Source organism: Felis catus, chromosome F2, assembly GCF_018350175.1.
Source record: "Felis catus isolate Fca126 chromosome F2, F.catus_Fca126_mat1.0, whole genome shotgun sequence".
Lineage (NCBI taxonomy): Eukaryota > Metazoa > Chordata > Mammalia > Carnivora > Felidae > Felis > Felis catus.
Genome location: NC_058385.1, coordinates 54,475,105 through 54,496,555, shown reverse-complemented (window position 1 = coordinate 54,496,555; position 21,451 = coordinate 54,475,105). Strand labels below are relative to the sequence as shown.

Sequence of the window (21,451 nt, the reverse complement as noted above, 5' to 3'; positions counted from 1 at the left end):
ATATCATGGTCTGGTAAATAATTCTAGAGTTGTACTACTATGGCTATGATAGCCATAGCCACATGCAACTACTATAAAGTAAGTACAATTCAAGTTAAGTGCAATTAGGGGTGCCTGGGTGGCTCAGTCAGTTAAGCATGTGACTCTCGATTTTGGCTGGGATCGTGATCCCGGGATCATGGAGTGAGTTCCATGACAGGCTCCACGCCTGCTTGGAATTCTCCCTCTGCCCTCTCCCCGACTCGCACTCTCTCTCTCACTATAAAAAAAAAAAAAAAAGTACAATTAAAATTAAAAATCCAGTTATTCAATCACAGTAGCCACATTTTAAGTGCTCAGTAGCCACATGTGGTTTAGTAATTACCATATTAGCATAGATATAGGCCATTTCCATTCTCACAAGAAGATCAATTAAACAGCATGGCTCTAGAGTCTTCAGATAAGATTGTCTCAGGAAGCATATTATTTGGACAAAAATATTATCATACTACCTTCCCCCACTGTAAAGTGAATGATGTTGTCATCTATGTCCACTCCATCTGTTCCAAACACACCGATTGCTGGGGAAAAGCCATTATGAAAGGCACAGCCTCGAATATAAGATGAGCCATGATTTTGAATCTATGAAACATCAGGATTCAGTGAAAATTTTACAAATAAAATTAAAATATATTTGAAGAAAAAATTTGAAGTAAGTGATTTTCAGGAAATAAATGTTCATAAATAAAATACTCAATTTACTTTCCATGAAAGAAGATTATTTCCCTGTATATCTTTTAATCCTGGAAATTTCCATATGTCTTCAAATTATGATTAAGTAAAGCAAAAATGCATATTTAAATGTAGATAAAAATTCTGAAGTACTTTTCTATGCATTTATTTTCTATCATTACCTATAAAATGTTAAGGAACTAAAAAGTATTTTTCAGAATAATTTATTACATGATTAAGCAGGGACTTTTTTTAATTAAAAAAGGTGATGCTCTAGGCAGGGGGTTACAGTCAAATGTCTGTAGGAACCAGTCAATGAACAGGACTGGGGCTGCAACCTCAAACCTGCAACATTATTTTTCATTTCCATAAGAAACATGTTCTCTCTCATTTTTTCTTCAATCACCAGCCTTCTAAGCACATCTATTTTGACAGAGGCTTGGATATGCACACATACTTTTCACTTGAGAAATATAAGCAAACCCCGCTATGTTTAATAGAACTATTTGGAAGTATTTTTGGTCACTGCGAAATAAAGTGGAGATGTGAAATAATATCACAGATCTTTAATTCTTTCACCTTTGTGCTCCTTTTTTCTGTGTTTTCTTTCTGTCTTTTTTTTTTTTTTACTGACTTTAAATGCGTGACGTGGGTAAATCAAATGCTATGAGTCTAAAAAAGTTGGTGCGAAATGTATCTAAGGAAGTTACATTAGATCATAGTTTTAGCAATTCTAAGATATCGCATTTTTAGTAAAGTTAAATGAAAATCAAATCAAAATCAAAATGTTTCATTTCGAATATACACAAAAATTCAAGTACAAACCTGTTCTAAGTTAAGAAATGTTACTGCATATCTTGGATCTGTGCTATCCCTGAAGCCTTCTTGACCACAGTGATAAAATTCCACATTGCTTATCCTTGCATTTCCTGGCAGGGTAGGGAAGAAAGAGTTACATTTTTTTTTTCTTGAAATAATAAAATTTGTGTTTTTGTAAGCTATAAGAATTGTAATTTTCCAAATGACAAATTTGTTTTTAACTTTTTCATTGAAATTTCATTATTTAATTCATTATTTAATCTAAATAAGGCAGTATTTCCGGACTTTTTTTCACTGCCCTCCACAAGGACCTTTTTGGACTTTTTTCTAATAGCCTCCCCTCCCCATGAAATTTCGATACCTCAGATATACTATATATCTGTTAATATATGGTGGCTCTTTGGGGGCCACAAACCATTGCTCATCTAAGTTTTTTTGTCCTGTAAGAGCCATTTTTCATCCCCTTGGTAGTGATATTGTCCCTTTTGAGAACGCATGACATAAAGCACAAGATATAATTTACCCAACAGTTCAATTTTGATGCTCTAAAGAGATTTTAAGGGCATTATCTTTACATAATCCCTTCCAGAATAAGCATTGTAAGTATCTGCTCATCAGTTTGTCATAAGTACCATTGAGGTGACAAGAGGCAATTTCATAGATTAGTAATAACAGCAATAGCAATCCATGAGAGATTACTCTGCCAAGTGCTGCACTAAGGGCTTAAAAGGCAATTTGTGGTTTAATTCAAATCCTGTGAGTTAGGAAGTTTTATTATTCTTATATTCTATATAAGAAAATACAGCCACAGAGAATCATGCATGGCTCGTAAGCAACAGTAGAGGATATTTCCTGTTTCAAAAACTGATATTTAATAAAATGCAGTGGAGAAGAGTTACTTTGTACTGAAAGGGAAAAGCCTGTCTCAAAACCCATGAGCCAGCAATTGGATGTACGATGAAGAACATAATCATAAGCTAGAGACAGAGAAGAAATGGTTACTACAGATCATCCGGGCCTATAAAAGCCACAGGTGTGTATAACATCACAAAACAATTTATAGGAACAAGGAAAAGTTGTCCTGAGAATTGGATCCATCATGGATTTGAAGTGAGGCAGGTGTGGATTAGATCCATGGTCAGAGCAATTTCATCCCTCTAATAATCTATTTATCTGTCTTTAAAAGGGGACAATATTTATGCATAGCACTATGGGGATTAAATGAGATAATATATGTTAAATGCTTAGCACAGTGCCTGGAATATTGTGCCATGATCATCATTACTGTTATCATCAGTTAAGCTCCTGTTGACAGATTATAGCCAACAGGTAGAAGCTATACTGGGATGACTTCTTGCTCAGTATAAAAGCTTTCTAAAATTAGAACTGTTGTAAAACATAATAGGCAGAATTATGAACAAGTGAAGACCTGCTAAACATTTCAAGTCAAGAATAAATGAGTGAATCCTGGAACCCAGATTGTGGGATCGAAATATCAGTTTCCAAATAAAAGAATCAGCATTACTTGGAGGAATGACTTAGTCTCAGGCTCGGAAGAACAAAACAAAAGACATGCGTTTGTCATATCAGAAACTGAAGAAGCTAATGAAACCTAAATCAAAAGGAATTAGGTATCAACATGAAAATGTTTTGAAGGTCAGTGATGGGGCATTTTCATTTGTCAATGGCAACTGGGCATTTGTAATATCAGTAAGATTAACAATCACAATCCATATATGGATAAGAAAACACCAAATATGTTTAAAGCCACAGAGCTCATAATGACACTAATAACAAACAAAAAATAAAGATGCTTTGTCACCTTTGGAAAATGGTTGGGCACCAACTTACTACTTCAGAACTAGGTAATAATAGGAAAGAATCAGGCATTTTTCCTACACTTCGTATATAAACTATTTCTCAGGGTAGTCAAATAGTTGTCTGGGGAAGCTTCTCTTTACAGAAATATTCTAGATTACAAATAAGAAGGGAGTGGTAGAATTAAAATATCACCCCTTTAAACCTCAGTGATTTAACAGATCCAGGCAATGATCATTAATAGCTGCTAACTTCACAAAAGAAGCTTATCAGACACAAACGGAATAATCATACATTACATGTCTACTTAGTGGAAAAGTACACCGTCAACCATGAAGAATTCTTGCCTAAAAATTGGGTCTGAGTATGATCAATTTTTTAGCTCTAAACTACCTATGATAGAAAATACAAAGGATACAGGAACAAGTGAAGTTCTAGGGATGAATTACTAAATTCTAGACTGTTGGAAATACTACTGAACAGGTGATCTAGGTTCTTTTGTACATAAACTGCAAGAAGAGATACATGAATCGGATATTTAAAATTCACAGGGGCGCCTGGGTGGCTCAGTTGGTTAAGTGTCCGACTTCGGCTCAGGTCATGATCTCACGGTCTGTGAGTTTGAGCCCCACGTCGGGCTCTGTGCTGACAGCTCAGAGACTGGAGCCTGTTTCAGATTCTGTGTCTCCCTCTCTCTCTGACCCTCCCCCGTTCATACTCTGTCTCTCTCTCTGTCTCAAAAATAAATAAATGTTTTAAAAAATTATAAAATTCACAACCAATTGCAGCATGGTCTTATTTAGATCCTGATTTGAACAAAGGGAATGCAAGAGGAAGGAAGGAAGGAAGGAAGGAAGGAAGGAAGGAAGGAAGGAAGGAAGGAAGGAAGGAAGAAAGGAAGGAAAGAGAAAGAATAAATTGGGGGAGTCTGAATAATCATTTGATATAAGGAATTACATTAACATTTTAGAATCTGATACTTACAAACATTTTTAAAGTCTTTTAAAGTTGCATGCTGAAATATTTTTAGATGAAATAATATGTGATTGCTTCATTTACAATACCCAAGATATGGGAACAACCTAAGTGTCCACCAATGGATGAATGGATAAAGAAGATGGGGCATATATGAACAATGGAACATTATTAAGCCATTTAAGAAAAGAGGAACTCTTACCATTTGCTACCATTTGCCACAACACACAGACCTTGAGGGCATTATGCTAAGTGGGGTAAGTCAGAGAAAGACAAATACTGTATGAAACTCATATGTGGAATCTAAAAAAGCCATATTCATAAAAACAGAGTAGAATGGTGGTTACCAGGAGCTGGGGTGGTAGTGGTGGGGAATTAGGAAGATGTTTAAGGGTATAAACTTGCAGCTAGTGGCTAAATAAATTCTGGAGATCTAATGTACAACGTAGTGATTACAGTCAACAACACTGTATTGTAACTTAAGAATTGCTAAGAGACTAGATCTTTATTGCTCTCGCCACACAAAAGACATACTATGTGCATGAAAGAGATGTTAGCTGACACTACAATGGTAATCATATTGGGATATATAAATGTATCAACATAAATACAGTGTACACCTTAAACTTATACAATGTTATGTCAATTATATCTCAATTAAAAAAATGTATGTGGTTGCTTCAAAATAACCCAGGGGCTTGAAGAGAGTGGGTGGTTGTATAGTTGAAACAAGAATGACCAAAGTTGACCATTGTGGTACCTAGTGATGGGTACACTGGGGTTCATTACACATTTCTCTATGTTTGAAAATTTTGTATATATTTGAAATTTTCCTTCAAACAAAATTAACAGATCTATTGTGCTTGTTATCAAATGATTTCTGTTTGGGTGAGAAGCTGGGCTGTTACCTAAGGTCATTATTAATAATTCTTATTGTCTATGAAGATAAAATAAGTAGAAAAATGTTAGGGATTTGGTTGTTGAGGGTAGCACCTGGGTTTACATAATCCCTCTCAAGGCTTTATTCTTCCATATGTTAAAAACAAGACAACAGGCCCAAACTGGGAGTTGCTTATGCTCGGCCCCATGTCACCAAACTGAGACTGAACTTAATTACAGTTCCACTCCCAGAAATAGAATCTTAAACCAGTCAGTCAGGAATCACCTGATCAGCACTGGTTAGGTAATCTCCCTGATTAGCCCCTGCCGTCCCCTAGAGGCAAGTAACCTGCTCCCTTCTGCCTGTAAAAGTATTTCATTTTGCACAGCTCTTTGGAGCTCCTTTCTATCCGCTAGATCAGACACTGCCTGATTCACAACTCATTGATTAAAGCCAGTAAGATCTTTAAAATGTACTCACTTGAATTTTTTAAACAGTGTGATCCTAAAAAGAAGTGACAATTGTTTAAGAAATGACTAAACATAGAAGAGACCATGTTATATTTCAAATTTGTACCAACCTTTAAATGTCATCATATTTTCAGTGAATGAGCTGACCAGGACACGTGCACCAAAAGATTCCTTGAACCAACCTGGGTAATCTTCACCAAATATTTTGATGTTCCTACTCAGTATCCCAACATCAGCTGCTAACGTGTAGCTCTGACCTGTTCCAGGAACATGGTATCTTTCAGCTACAACAGAAAGGACAGCTAGATTATTACCAATGCTGAGAAATACCTGTGTTTATCAGTTCCTTTGTAATTCACAGGCCACATAAATTTCTAATATGCCAAAAGTCAACACAAATGTGTGAATTAATTAGATTTGCATGCTTAAACATACATAGATGGCAGACTGAAATTATGATAGTTTTAATTTTTTTCTTTCCAAGTTTTTATTTAAATTCCAGTTAACATATAGCATAATATTGGTTTCACGTGTGGAATTTGGTTATTCAACACTTACATACAACACCTGGTGCTCATCCCAAGTGCCCTCCTTAATCTCTGTCACCTATTTAACCGATCCCCCCACACACCTGCCCTCTGGTAACCATCAGCTTGTCCTCTATATTTAAGAGTCTGTTTCTTGCTTTTCCTGTCTTTCTTCCCTGCCCCCCATATTCATTTGTTTTGTTTCTTAAATTCCACGTATGAGTAAAATCACATGGTATTTGTTTTTCTCGCACTTACTTGTTTCACTTAGCATAATACCCCCTAGCTCCATCCACGTTGTTGCAGATGGCAAGATTTCACTCTCCTTTATGGTTGAATAATACTTCACTGTGTATATATGTATGTATGTATATACATATATACCACATCTTCTTTATCCATTCATCAGTCAATGGATATATGGGCTCTTTCCATAATTTGACTATTGTAGATAATGTTGCTAGAAACATCAGGGTACATGTATCCCTTTGAATTAGTATTTTTGTATCCTTTGGGTCAATACCAGGTAGTGCAATTGCTAGATCATAGATGGTTCTATTTTTAACTTTCTGAGGAAACTCCATAGTGTTCTCCAGAGTCGTTGCACCAATTTGCATTCCTGGTGCAAGAGGATTCCCCTTTCCCCACATTTTCTTCAACACCTATTATTTCCTGTATTGTTAATTTTAGCCATTCTGACTTGTGTGAGGTGATATCACACCAGTTGTAGTTTTGATTTGATGATGAGTGATGTTGAGCATCTTTTGATGTGTCTTTTAGCCATCTGGATGTCTTCTTTGGAAAAATGTCTTTTCATGTTTTCTGCCTATGCTTTAATTGGATTATTTGTTTTTTTTAGGTGTTGAGTTGTATAAATTCTTTATATATTTTGGATACTAACCCTTTATCAGATATGCCATTATTCCCCCATTGTGCAGGATGCCTTTTAGTTTTGTTGATTGTTTCCTTCACTGTGCAGAAACTTTTTATTTTGATGAAGTCCCAATAGTTTATTTTTACTTTTGTTTTCTTTGCCTCAGGAAATATATCTAGTAAGAAGTTGCTATGGCCTATGTCAAAGCACTTACTGCCTGTGTTCTCCTCTAGGATTTTAATGGTTTACTGTCTCACATTCAGGTTTTTAATCCATTTTGAATTTGTTTTTGTATATGGTATAAGAAAGTGGTCCTCTTTCATTCTTTTGCATGTTGCTTCCAGTTTTCCTAACATAATTTGTTGAAGAGACTTTTTCCCATTGGATATTCTTTCCCGCTTTGTTGAAGATTAGTTGACCACAGAGTTATGGGTTCATTTCTGGATTTTCTATTCTATTCCATTAATCTATGTGTCTGTATGTGTGCTAGTACCATACTGTCTTAATAATTATAGCTTTGTAATATAGCTTGAAGTCCAGAATTATGATGCATCTGGCATTACTTTTCTTTTCTAAGACTGCCTTGTCTATTCAGGGTCTTTTGGGTTCCATACAAATTTTAGGATTGTTTATTTTAGCTTTGTGAAAAATGCTGGTGGTATTTTGATAGGGATTGGATTAAAAGTATAGATTGCTTTGGGTAATATAGACATTTTAACAATATTTGCTATCCCATTGCACAAGCATGGAATGTTTTTCCATTTCTTTGTGTCTTCTTCAATTTCTTTCATCAGTGTTTTATACTTTTCAGAGTACAGATCTTTACCCCTTTGGTTATGTTTATTCTTAGGTATCTTATGGTTTTTGGTGCAATTGTAAATGGAACTGATTCCTTGATTTCTCTTTCTGCTGCTTCATTATTGGCGTATAGAAATGCAAAAGATTTCTGTATGTTGACTTTTGCATCTATCTTCATCAGGGATATTAGCCTGTAGTTCTCTTTTTTAGTGGAGTCTTGGTCTGGTTTTGGGATCAGGGTAAAGCTGGCCTTGTAGAATGTGTTTGTAAGTTTTCCTTCTATTTCTGTTTCCTTGGAATAGTTTGAGAAGAATAGTTATTAACTCGCTAAATGTTTGGCAGAGTTAAACTATAAAGCCATCTGGCTCAGGATGGGAGATTTATTTATTTATTGGGAGATTTTTCACTACTGATTCAACTGCTTTGCTAGTTATCAGTTTGTTCAAGTTTTCTATTTCTTCCTGTTTCAGTTTTGGTAGTACATATGTTTCTAATAATTTATCCATTTCTTCTAGGTTGTCCAATTTGTTGGCATATAATTTTTCATAATATTCTCTTATAGTTGTTTGTATTTCTGTAGTACTGGTTGTTAATTTATCCTCTCATTTGTGATTTTATATATTTGGGCCCTTTCCTCTTTTCCTTTTGATATGTCTGGTTAGGGGTTATCAATTTTATCAATTTTTTCAAAGAACCAGCTCTTGGCTTCATTGATCTGGTCTATTTTTTTAGTTTCTATATCATTTATATCTGCTTTAATCTCAATTATTTTCCTTCTTCTGTTGGATTTTGGCTTCAATTGTTGTTCTTTTTCTAGCTCCTTTTAGTACGAGGTTAGGTTATTTATTGGAGATTTTTCTTGCTTCTTAAAGTAGGCCTGTATTGCTATATACTTCCATCTAATGACTGCTTTTGTTGCATCCCAAGGGTTTTGGACCATTGTGTTTTCATTTTCATTTGTTTCCATGTATTTTTAATATCTTTTTTAATTTCTGTATTGATCCATTCATTTTTACCAGGATGTTCTTTAACCTCCATATATTTTTGGTCTTTCCAAAGTTTTTCTTGTGGTTGACTTCAAGTTTCATAGCATTGTGATCTGAAAATATACATGGTATGATTTCAATCTTTTTGTACTTATTGAGGCCTGATTGGTGACCCAGTATATGGTCTATTCTGGAGTCCCATGTGCACCTGAAAAGAATGTGCATTCTGCTATTTTAGGATGAAATGTTCTGAATATATCTGTTAAGTCCATCTGGTCCAGTGTGTCATTCAAAGCTATTGTTTCCTTGTTGACTTTCTGCTTAGATGATCTGTTCATTGTTGTAAGTGGGGTGTTAAAGCCCCTACTATTACTGTATTATTATCAATTAGTTCTTTATGTTTGTTCTTGTTTTATATATTTGGGTTCTTTCATGTTGGGGGCACAAATATTTACAATTATTAGATCTGGTTGGAGTGTTCCCTTTATTATGATATAGTGCCCTTCTTCATCTCTTGTTACAGTCTTTGTTTTTAAATCTAGTTTGTCTGATATAAGTATTGCTACTCTGCCTTTCTTTTGACATCCATTTGTGTGATAAATGTTTCTCCATCCCATCACTTTCAATCTGCAAGTGTCTTTAGTTCTAAAATGAGACTCTTGTAGGCAGCATATAAATGGGTCTTGTTTTTTTTTTAATTCATTCTGACACCCTATGTCTTTTGATTTGACTGTTTAATCCATTTACCTTCAGAGTAATTATTGATAGGTATGTATTCAGTGTCATTTTATTACTTGTTTTGTTTTGTTTTGTTTCTGGAGATTTCTCTGTTCCTTTCTTGTCTTTGTCACTTTTGGTCTTTCCTTTCCACATAGAGTCCCTTTTACTATTTCTTGGAGGGCTAGTTTAATGGTCATAAAGTTCTTTAGATTTTGTTTGTCTGGGAAACTCTTTGTGTCTTTTTCTATTCTGAATGAAAGCCTTACTGTCATAGAGTATTCTTGGGTGCAGATTTTTCCCATTCAGCATGTTGAATATATTATGCCACTCCCTTTTGGCCTGCCAGGTTTCTGTTGAGAGATCTGCAGCTAGCCTTATGAACCCTCCCTTGTAAGTTAGGGACCACTTTTGTCTTACTGCTCTTAGAATTTTTTCCTTTATCACTATATTTTGTAAATATAATTACAATATGTCTTGGTGTTGGCCTGCTTTGTTGATTTTGATGGGAATTCTCTGTGCCTCCTGGATCTGGATATCTGTTTCCTTCTCCAGATTAGGGAAATTTTCTATTATTTCCCCAAATAAATTTTCTTCCGCCTTTTCTCTCTCTTCTTTATCTGGGACTCCTATAATATAAATGTTATTACATTTGATGGGAGTCACTGAGTTCCCTAAATCTATTCTTATGATCCATAGTTCTTTCTCTCTTTTGTTCAGCTTTATTATTTTCCATTATTCTAGCTTCTATATCACTTATTCATTCCTCTTCTCCTTCTATTCTTGTGTTCATTGCTTCTAGTCAGTTGCAAATTTCAGTTATTGCATGTTTCATTTCAATTTTTTTTAACTATTTTATATCTGTGGTAAGGCCCTTCCTGACATCTTCCATTCTTTTCCTAATCCCAGTGAGTATCCTTATGATTGTTGCTTTAAATTCTCCATCAGATATGTTATTTATATCAGTTTCACTTAGATCTCTGGATGTGACCTTATCTTTTTCTTTCATGTGGGATGAATTCCTCCATCTTGGCATTTTGTCTAAATTTCTGTCTTCTTCTTTGTGTTAGAAAAGTCTGTTATGTGTCCTGCTCCTTAGATGGTTTTATGAGGAAAAGATCATGTCTCTAGTGTCTGCTGGATGTATGCTGCTATAGTGTTTTGGCTGCTATCCTTCAGGCTAGCTGTCTGCAGAGGCTCTCCTTGCCTGCAGTGGGCGGTGTTTGGTCCTTGGCCATAGTGTGCCGGGTTTTAAGTAGGTTTGCTTTGGTCTGCCTGTTAAGTGAGACCTGATGCTACTTCCACTAGAACTGAAGCCCTGCAGAAGTCTCTGGTCAGGAGACATGGTATGGGCAGGAATTTCTGCTGGTCTGTTAAGGAAGGGGCCCACCATGCTGGGATTGGGGCACACTTGACTGAGAAGGGCCATACCGGTAGAGCACAGCAGTGTGGGAGCTGGTGTAAGTGGACTAGGCAACCAGTGTTGGTGCTGTGCTGTTTACTGAAGGTGGTTCTGTGTTTATGCTGAGGGACAGGGGTGGGAAATGGTGCTAGGCAGCTCCTTTGTCCCCAGAAAGGAGTCTCCAGGCACAATCCCTCTCAGGGAAGCACTCCCAAAACAGCAAATAATCTCCCTGCTGTATGTCCCAGACATTTTTCAGATTGTTGTTTCCACACTGTCTGTCCCCCACCCCCACCCTCCCGGTTGTCTGCCTGCCTTCACTTCAGGAGCTGGGTAGTGCCCTCAGGGCTCTATCCCAGGCAAGCCTGCTGACTTTTAAAACTCCAGGCTTTAGGAACATGGTGTGATGGGGACCTGCACTGGTCTTCTGAGGGAGAGGCCCACCGCCCTGTGACTGAGGCTGGCTTGACCAAGAAGGGCAGTCCCGCCAGAGCACAGGGGTGTGGGACTCGGAAGAGGCAGGCCAGGCAACCAGTGTCAGAGACCAGCTGCATGTGGCTCTGCAGCTATGCTGAGGGGCAGGGAAGGGAAACGAGGCCCCTGGATGGCCAAGACAGAGACGCATCTCCATGAATTCTACCTTTCACAGAAGTGCTCCAAGAAGAGGGAACAGTCTCTCCCTGTGTTTTAGGCATTCCTCAGATTCTGCCAGCTGCCTCCCAGGTTGTTTGCCTGCCTTCTTTCCAGGAGCAGGGTAGAACCTTCAGGGCTCTATACAAGCCATGCACACATACCTTTAAAACTCTAGTCTTCCAGACCTGCTGGTTGCAAAAACTCACGAAAATCAGCCCCTCTGTTTTCCTAGGCAATAACTTTGAGGAAGTGTTCTCCTCGTGCTTACCCCTGTGTGCTATGCTCTCTCTTGCCTTTCTCCATGACCAGGGCTCCCTCCTCTCCACAGCACCTCCACAGTGATTCGTTTCTCTTCTAACCCGTGTCTCTGCACCTCCTACCTTCTTTCTCCATGTGGCCTCTCTGTCTAGTTGTAGAGTTTGTTCTGTCAGTCTTCAGGTTGATTTCTTGGGTATTCAGAATGATTTGACAGTTATCTAGCTGTGTTCAAGGGACACGATGAGTCTATAGCATCTTCCTATTATGTTGCCATCTTAGATTCCCCCATAATACTTTTTAATTTATAAAATGAAATAAATAAAAAGCATTTCTTCTGTTTACACCAAAAGTATGATTATAATCAGCAATTATGAAGTTATTGTTTACTTGGTAGTTTGCATATAAATTAAATCACTGTTGTAAGGCCAAGTTGAGAAAATGAAGTAGAGAAGTAAAATAATTTGTCCAAGGTCATATGGATAATCAGAAGCACACAGATATTATCTTTTATGATGCCTAAACTTTGGTTTGTTCCAATTTTCCTATGGCATATTTTATACCGATCACATTTTTTTACAAATGTGTGGTAGCATATCAAGCGCAGTCTATACACTTATATCTTAATGATTTGTAAAACATAATCTAAATTACATTCTACATTTCTAGAACTCTTACTCAAAATTTTAAGGCAAGCAGGTGTATTTCAACAGAAATAAATGTTTGGTAGTTTAAATGAAAGAATCTATAATGTCAAATTTATAAAAACCACTTGTTTTACAATTACAGTGTTGGTCAACAAGCTTTTTCCTTTTGATTTAAACAAATGTGTGACATAGAATGATAGATACATATGCTTCTATCAAAATACTGCTATAAAAAGTTCTTTGAAGTTTCTTTTCCATGAACGTCAAACATCTGCCTATCAATCATGCCACATTATAGCTGAAGTTCTCATGAGCACCAGAAGCATCTGTATGGCTTTTCTAACATAACACCCCTGTCTGCTACCACTTTCTTAGATTCAGATGAAAGTAGAATGTCAAATGGGGAAAGAGTGGGTGCTGGGATAGCCCTGATCCTCTAAGTTGAAAGATCATCTTCAGATGATTCTGATGAATTCCTTCTATCCTTGAGAATTATGGTTCTACCATTTTGTTGTAGCTTTTCTAAATGCAGTTATAGCTGAGAAATGTGTTAACAAAACAAATTGGGACAAAGATGCTCTTGGCTCAAGGGTTCTCAAAATTCACGTGGATGAGAATCACCTAGAAGCTTGCTTAAAACAGAAAGTGCTCACTTTACCCCATGGGATGTTACATGTTAGTCTTTGCTGAATATTTGCTGAATGAATGAATGCATACAGCAGGGACTATTGGAAGCCAATACAGTAGTGCCCCTTGGGTACTAGTACCAATCAGAGTGAAATGTTCCTCAAAAATGTTAGATTCTTAAATCAAATAGTTGTAATTACAAAGGAGATCACTAAAAATGTGAACATTTCAAGGCATGTAAATTACATATCTGTTTAAAGAACAGCTACTTACCAAGGTGAGTGTAGGAAAGGGTATCATTGAGAATCAGAATTTTCTGGTCATGCAGGACTTTAATGATACTTCTAGTTTCTGTCTGGTGGAAATCATAGCTTGTAGTTGTTATCACAATCTCTTCTCCCTCCTTAGAAAAATTCAAGTGCCAAATTCAAGAACAATTTTCAAAATAGGTTTCTATTTCTTAATAATAACTTTTAAAATTCTAATTTAATTTATATCTGATTAGCAACATGGTATTATCGGAAAGAACAAACATACATTGAGGTCTCTAAAAATAAATATGCTTGTGTTTGATATTAAGAATTCTAAATTATGATTTATCTCAACATCTCCTCAAATTTAATTCAGTCACTAAATAAAATCACAGGCAATATACTTTTAAGAAATTAAATAGATCAAAGCAAATATATTCATATTTATATTAAAAACTGGTCAGTACAATATTCTTAAATTTTGCCAGTTTTTTAATATAATTAACTATTACTTGATATTCCTGAAATATGGGAAAGACACACATAAAAAATTTTTTTCCATTCAGAAACTTTCATATTTTCCTTTCATAACTAAAGATAGTGTTCTTTATATATTCTGAAGGACCTTTAAAATCCCAATTTTTAAATGCCTACTATCAGGTCAGCTTCTGAGTGCAAGTTAATGCAAAATATATATTTCTTATCTGATCAATCCTATGGAAAAAAAATGTGCATGAGAATAAAAAAGAAACCTTTGTAAATTGACCCACTGTGTGTATTCAGTTCCCACCACATAATATTTCCTGTACCTGCCAATCCACAGCATCCATTAGAGATAGGACTTTGGAACCAGCCTCTGCAGTTTCTGAGAGCTTAGTTTTATATATTGAACGTGGAAATCCATGAAGATCCAGCTCACCAAACACCCCTGAAATAGAAAAGCTTCTATTTATTCACCACATAGTACTGAGTTAGGTGCTAATATAAAATGAAACCATTCATTTTAATAAATGATTGGATATTTTAGAATGAATGGAATGAAGTTGGATATCTGCTCAGGGTTATACAAGATGGCTTTGGCTCTTTGAGCCACTTCTAGGAATCTGGTCCATAGAAATTAAAGCCAGCGCACAAGGATACATGAATGGGAATGCCCACCATAATACTAGAAAATATTGGAAAAATGGAATAAATCTAAATGTACATCAAGAGAATGATGGAATAAATTATAATATACTAATACATTAGGGTAATATGCTATAAAAAGAAAGAGTGTTATCTGTAAATATTGACGTAGAAAGATATCCATAACATGTTAACTGAGAAAGAAAACTGCATAGGAATATATTCAGTTTGACCATGTTTTTGTAAAAGGCACAATACTATAACCACAAATCAATGTATGCAATATGAATGTACACATATATAAAGAACATGAGAAGACATGTAAAAACTACTAATACAGATACTAGTTTCCTCATGATGGGGTAGAATTGGAAAGATGTATACTTTTTCTCAATATTTTTTATTGATATCGTTTATGTTGTTTGAAATGTTACTTTTGAAACAAAAAAATAAACACATAAAAGCAAGTTCTTTTTAAGATGGAATTTGTCTGCCTTGAAACACTTACCAGTGGAGAGCTGACTCCTTCAGTCAAAGCCATTTTTTATGCCCCTATTTACTGATTGTCACTGTTTAGAAATTGTATGGCAAAGCGACTGCAGCACATGCTTGTATGTATCTTTCCAACAGATATGCAGCAGTGTTAATAAACTTGGTTATTAATCATGACCAAATAAACCCTCTCAGTTCCTTTACTTTCCAGGCTCAGATAGGAATACATACAGCCATACACATCCAACAGGAAAGTATAAAGTTCAGCAACAGTTGTGACTGGATAACTGATGGCAGTCAACTGATTCACAGATTATTAACACTATAAGTAGAACAATGTGTAGAAAAGTTACCTTTTAAGGGAAAAGCACTAAGATATGAGAAAGTATGATTATTTATAAAAAGAGACAGTTATAAAGAAAACCAGATTGGAGAAATAATACACATATGGAGAGATTAATGTTAGTTTTGCAATGAATTATATTTTGGTTTCAAATACACACATCTATACCTATTTTAGTGTGACATGATTTATTTAAACATTTTTAATTTATTTTTATAATGCTTTACTATAAATAAATGTCTGTGAAATCTTCTGATACCATAACATCATGAACTGATAAGTATTTTAGTGCCATATGTCTTAAAATAGATTCTCAGGGCACCTGGGTGGCTCAGTTGGTTGAGCGTCTGACTTCAGCTCAGGTCATGGTCTTGTGGTTTGTGAGTTCGAGCCTCGCATCGGGCTCTGTGCTGACAGCTCAGAGCCTAGGGCCTGCTTCGGATTCTGTGTCTCCCTCTCTCTGACCCTTCCCTGCTCATACTCTGTCTCTGTCTCTCTCTCTCTCAAGAATAAATAAACATTAAAAAAATTTAAAAAAATAGATTCTCAAAACTGACATGATACTTTTGGTATCTGGAAACACATACCTAAGACCTTTGATCCTTGATTTGGTCCTTCTGGAAGTGCCCAGTCTGGAGTAGAATGATTTCCTCTAAGAACAATCTGTAATTCTCCTTTAAAAGGGTTATCTTCCCAGCCACCAATCAATCTACCTCCCTGCAGTGAAGCAGAAAATTGTTAATACTTAAAAATTGGGCAGAAAAAAATTTCACCCATAAAAATGGAATTAGAAAGATACTGGTAGCCTCCTCTAGTAAAAATGAATGAAATTTGTTATACAAAGAACAGTATTGTATCTGGAAGTGACCTTGATTTAACCCTGTCACTTTGGGATGGGCTGCTTAAATGATTTTTCAAAGTCGGACTTACTAGCTACTTATTGTCAGCACTGTCCTAAAGCTGAGACCTGCTTAGACCTAAACTAGTGTTACTGGACAGATCACGTTTTATTTTACCACAATATGACATATATGAAGTACACTCCTCACACTTAATTCCAAGCTGTGCCCATTAGGAGGCCTCATTGTTTTGTTTTGTTTTTTCAAATTTTTATTTAAATTTTAGTTAACATATAGTGTAATACTGGTTTAAGTAGTAGAATTTAGCGATTCATCACTTACATACAATACCTACTACAAGTGCCCTCCTTAATGCCCATCACCCACTTAGCCTACCCCCCACCCATCTCCCTCTGTCAACCCTGTTTGTTCTCTTAATGGTTTGTTTCCCTCTCTCTCTCTTTTTTCCCCCCTTTCCCCTATGTTCATCTATTTCGTTTCTTAAGGAGCCCTCTTTGTTGATAATAATAGCTACTACTAAATGCTTGCTGATTCTCTGCCAGGCATAATGTGTAAGGCTTTACATACATTATATCATTTGACCTTTACACTAAGCCCATGAATTGCTGTTATTATTCTCCCTTGATAGGGGAGAAAACTGTTGCTAAAAGCGGTCAAATAACTTACCCAAGGTTCCCAACTGAGGTAAGGACTCAGTCGTACCTTTAATTTACCTCAAAGCTCATGCATCTAAATACTAAAATACTGCATATCTTTAAAGCAGTAAAGGCCTAGTTTTAGCAAAGAAAAGTTACTACTACTTTTATTTTCTTAGGACACGTAACAGCTTTTTGGCTAGGCCATTCTTTTTAATTAACAATAATAAAAACTGACAGAACAATTCAACCAATTATACTGTTACATATTCAAGACAGTCTGAGCTTTATGAGAGAATGAGGTGATTGTTCCAAACAACCGAAATATTTTTAGTAGTCTTCTCCTGTTGTCATAATTCCATCTATGTCCATTCATTTTAAGAAACACTGTTTTCTTAAAAAAAGAAAAGGTTTAAATTTTTTATTTTTTTCCACAACTCCTGGAATCGGATTCTCTAGTTGTTGGAGCAAGTTGTGGGTTTAGCTTTACCTAACAATAATACAAATATTCTACGTAGAATTAAAAATGGGCAAACTTCACAGTAAAAAGTAGCATAATTACTACCTAAGGAATGTGTGGCCACCAGTTTAAAGGGCAGCAGAAATATATTGGACTTATAGGTTAGAGCCAGTTGTGTTTTTTATTCACATCGATTGAACATATGTTCTTATAATTTTTTTAATGTTAACTTATTTGAGAGAGAGAGAGAGAGAGAGAGAGAGAGAGAGAGAGAGAGACAGAAAGCGAACGGGGAAAGAGCAGAGAGAGAGGGAGACACAGAATCCGAAGCAGACTCCAGGCTCTAAGCTGTCAGCACAGAGCCTGACGCGAGGCTAGAACTCACAAACTATGAGATCATGACCTGAGCTGAAGTCTGATGTTTAACCGACTGAGCCACCCAGGCACCCCTATAATTTTTTCAGTAAATCTCCAACATCCTAGAATTAGACTAATAAAGGTATAAATTGTAAGACCCTTCCTCCTACCTGAAGCAATATGTAGGTAGCATTCAGAACAACTTTTCTGTAAGAAGACTCTGCAGCTCCCACACGGTGTTTATCTTCCAGTTCCAGAACTCCCCAAATAATGAGACTTTCCATTGGTGGAATATCTGTGTCTGCTACAATCCATGTTCCTATAAAACAATGCTTTATTATGAGAAATATAACATAATCCATAAACTATTGCCTATAGATAAAAACAATGACAACCTTATCAGTGAGCCCTGGTTTTGAAGTTTGCAACCCTTTTTCCACACAATGACTTATTCTTATCTCTCACAGGAAATCTGTTATCCTTAATCTTCAGGTTGAAATCCACATAAAACCCAGAAGGCTAGGTCTAGTACCCAGGACACAATAATAGAATCCATCTCTTCACATTTGCTCTTTCCCCAAGGTGTGCTGCTTAAAGGTAGAATGTAACTATTGTCGTATCTACCCTAATGTCACATAAATATAGGCATTTCATTTACTTACGTTTATATACTTACCTTCAGGAATAACCACATTTGCCCCTGGGTGAGGTATGGTATAATTATTTTCTCGAGATGATTGCCAAAAAGAATCATTTGACCATAAGCTGAAAAGAGAAGAGAAATGATTCCATTAAGTACTATCTCTTTATACTTAATGACCATCTCCTTAGGGTGTACCACTATACTAGATGTTTCGGGGATGACAGAATGTAAATTAGAGAATTTATACATTGTCACTAAGCAGGCGAGCTGATAGGTGCAATTGGTAGGACACTTAACACATATGACTGCATATACAGCTTTTTTTTTCTCCATTGAAGAAAACTTCCTTTCCATCTACAATCTGAATCACTTTTTCTCCCACTAAATCCTCATTGTAATACCCTCATTTTGGCTAAGATGTAAATTACTTAATTTCCTTATAAGATTTCACATGACAGAAAGTGAAAAGAAATGTATCCTGGGGCACCTGGGTAGCTTAGTCAGTTAAGCACCCAACTCTTGATTTCAACCCAGGTCATGATCTTGCAATTCATGAGTTTGAGCCCTGTAATTGGGCTCTGTGTCAGCATGGAGCCTGCTTGGGATTCTCTCTCTCTCTCTCTCTCTCTCTCTCTCTCTCTCTCCCTCTCTCTCTCTCTCTCTCTGCCCCTCTCTGGCTCACTCTCTCTTTCTCTTTCTCTCAAAAAATAAAATAAAATATTTTTTTTAAAAAGAAAAGGAATGCATCCTTTGTCCATTTAAAGACCCTTACATGTGGTGCTACTGCATGGGGAAAGGGGAAATAGGATATGGTCAGTTAGATTCTGTGAAGGGACGGATGGAATTGGCGATGTGAATTGGCAACGATGAGTCAATGAGGTTAAGCCCCTGGACTGGAGTCAGGGATGGTAGGTGTACAACCAGAGTGAGGGTTATGTTAAACTGAAATAGATATAAAAAGTGCTTTGGGGGAGAGGCAGTCTCCTCTTTTCATCACTATACTTTCCAGAAACCACCTCAAGTCCAAATTGTTGTAAAGAATATTATTATAAAGTTGATGATATTTTCCTACTGGAAAACATTCACAATCAGTGGTTGCTTCCTTAACTAGTAAAAACTTTAAAAATTCTATGATACTAATTCTGGAATTCTAAAAAAGGGTCAATATACAGTTTGGTTAAAAGTGTACTTGTAGTATACATTTGAATTACTAAGTTTTATCATTAAGAAATGTGTTAATCAAAAATTCTGTTATAAAAATTTGTTTTAATAGTTTTAAAAGTGAGGTTAGCAGTTAGACTGACAATAATACATTATTTTTCAAGAAGCAATTTTAGGGAAGGTTTGTTTAAGGTTGTATCTTTCTAACTAAATAACCTGGCCAGCATTGTACAGATTGGATAATTGATTTTATCTAGCTCTTCTCAAGATTAATAGCCTTTCATTCTTACCCCTACCAGCACTATACCATGCATTTTATACATTCTTCTTCTTACTGCCCATTGTTATAATCAATGAAATGAAGCCTAATACTTCTTAAACTAAGCATATGTGTGTTGAATAGCTAGAGCTTTACATCCTAATCTTGAGGTACCAGCTCTGGATCAAGATTCTGTTTGTTTTTACTGATAGTATTACCTGCATAATACTAATTAACAAATCCAACTATAGCCATTTCTAGAGAGCAGAACTCATACTATGAAAGGGAAAAACCCTATTCTAAGACCTATTCACGTAGCATAACAACATATTCCTCTATCACATTCTGGTCTAGACCAATCTAAACCTATTATGTGAGTCATAATGAATATTAATTAAATTTTCAACTATTTTTTCTACCCTAGACTACATAAGGGCTTTTTGGTCAATAACCCTGAAGGCCCATGTCTCTTACAAAGCTCTCTAGAGTCGGGGTGCCTGGGTGGCGCAGTCGGTTAAGCGTCTGACTTCAGCCAGGTCACGATCTCGCGGTCCGGGAGTTCGAGCCCCGCGTCAGGCTCTGGGCTGATGGCTCGGAGCCTGGAGCCTGTTTCCGATTCTGTGTCTCCCTCTCTCTCTGCCCCTCCCCCGTTCAAGCTCTGTCTCTCTCTGTCCCAAAAATAAATAAACGTTAAAAAAAAAATTAAAAAAAAAAACAAAAAAAACCAAAAAAAAAACAAAGCTCTCTAGAGTCTTTTCATGAGCCTTTCTTCACTGTCCCTCTGTAATGCTGACAGAGTAGCAAAAGTGGCCTTTCCAAAATGCAATTTGGAGTATGTTACTTCTCAGCTGAAAGTCATTTAAAAGCTTCTACTTCTTAATACTAACTGCCTGCCTGAGCTGAATGGTCTGATGTCTACCTGTTTCCAACAATATTTCCAGGCTACTGTCTTCTGCTCACCAGGGTCCAGCCATGCTGATTTTCTCTCTGTTCCTAGATATACCACACTCTTTCCCACTTCAGGGCCAAGATGCTTCCTTGGCTTAGAACACTCCTCTCCCACCCTTCCTATGGTCCTCTCTTCCTCACCCTTTGGCTCTCAGCTGGAATTTCCCATCCTTTCTAACCATTCCACCCAAAGGAGGTCCCTGTCATGTTGCTCTCTGTTCCAGCCCCTAACCATTGCCCTTATAACCTTTATTACAACTTACACTCATGTGCTTTATTTTCTCTTTACTTTTTTGTTTCTTTGCTTTCTTTTGTTGGCATCTATCTCTTTGGATAGAATGTGAGTGCAATGAGGGCAGGGACCACATCTTTGTTGTTTACAATGGACTCCCCAATGCTCAGCACAGTGTCTGGGGCATAGCAGGTGCTCAGCACATTTTTTTTTAATGATTGGGTTAATATATAAACAAATTCAATTATTCTTTTTGTATAGTAGCTACTGTAGTATGTCTATATTTTGAAATGTAATTCACCTAATAAGAAATATTGAGGCATACTTGATGCATAGTAGTAGGCTCTTAAGTGCCCACTAAATGTTAGCTTTTATCATCACTAACATTATTTTTATGATTACTTGTCCATAAAGGACAAAAATAACATAAAATCAGGATCATACCTTTAAGGGTCTTAAAGGCTAGTACAGTCATCACATACTAGTTCCATGATGTATGGTAATTGCTATAATACAAGATAGAGATGACATTTCACATGAGACATA

The 21,451-nt window shown here is 36.3% G+C and overlaps 1 protein-coding gene across 5 annotated transcripts in view; it reads right to left on the bottom strand.

Annotated features, from left to right (window-relative positions):
* The window catches only part of PKHD1L1 (PKHD1 like 1), a 158,118-nt gene that overhangs the window by 36,035 nt on the left and 100,632 nt on the right, over positions 1 to 21,451 (bottom strand). For all 5 annotated transcript variants that reach the window (XM_045049585.1, XM_023248273.2, XM_045049586.1 and 2 more), the window contains 8 exons: positions 18,339 to 18,427; positions 17,833 to 17,981; positions 15,938 to 16,067; positions 14,200 to 14,318; positions 13,413 to 13,542; positions 5,784 to 5,957; positions 1,537 to 1,640; positions 492 to 621 (listed from right to left, as the gene is read on the bottom strand). In XM_045049585.1, the coding sequence (XP_044905520.1) occupies positions 492 to 621; positions 1,537 to 1,640; positions 5,784 to 5,957; positions 13,413 to 13,542; positions 14,200 to 14,318; positions 15,938 to 16,067; positions 17,833 to 17,981; positions 18,339 to 18,427 (1,025 nt within the window). The remainder of the gene's footprint in view (positions 1 to 491; positions 622 to 1,536; positions 1,641 to 5,783; positions 5,958 to 13,412; positions 13,543 to 14,199; positions 14,319 to 15,937; positions 16,068 to 17,832; positions 17,982 to 18,338; positions 18,428 to 21,451) is intronic.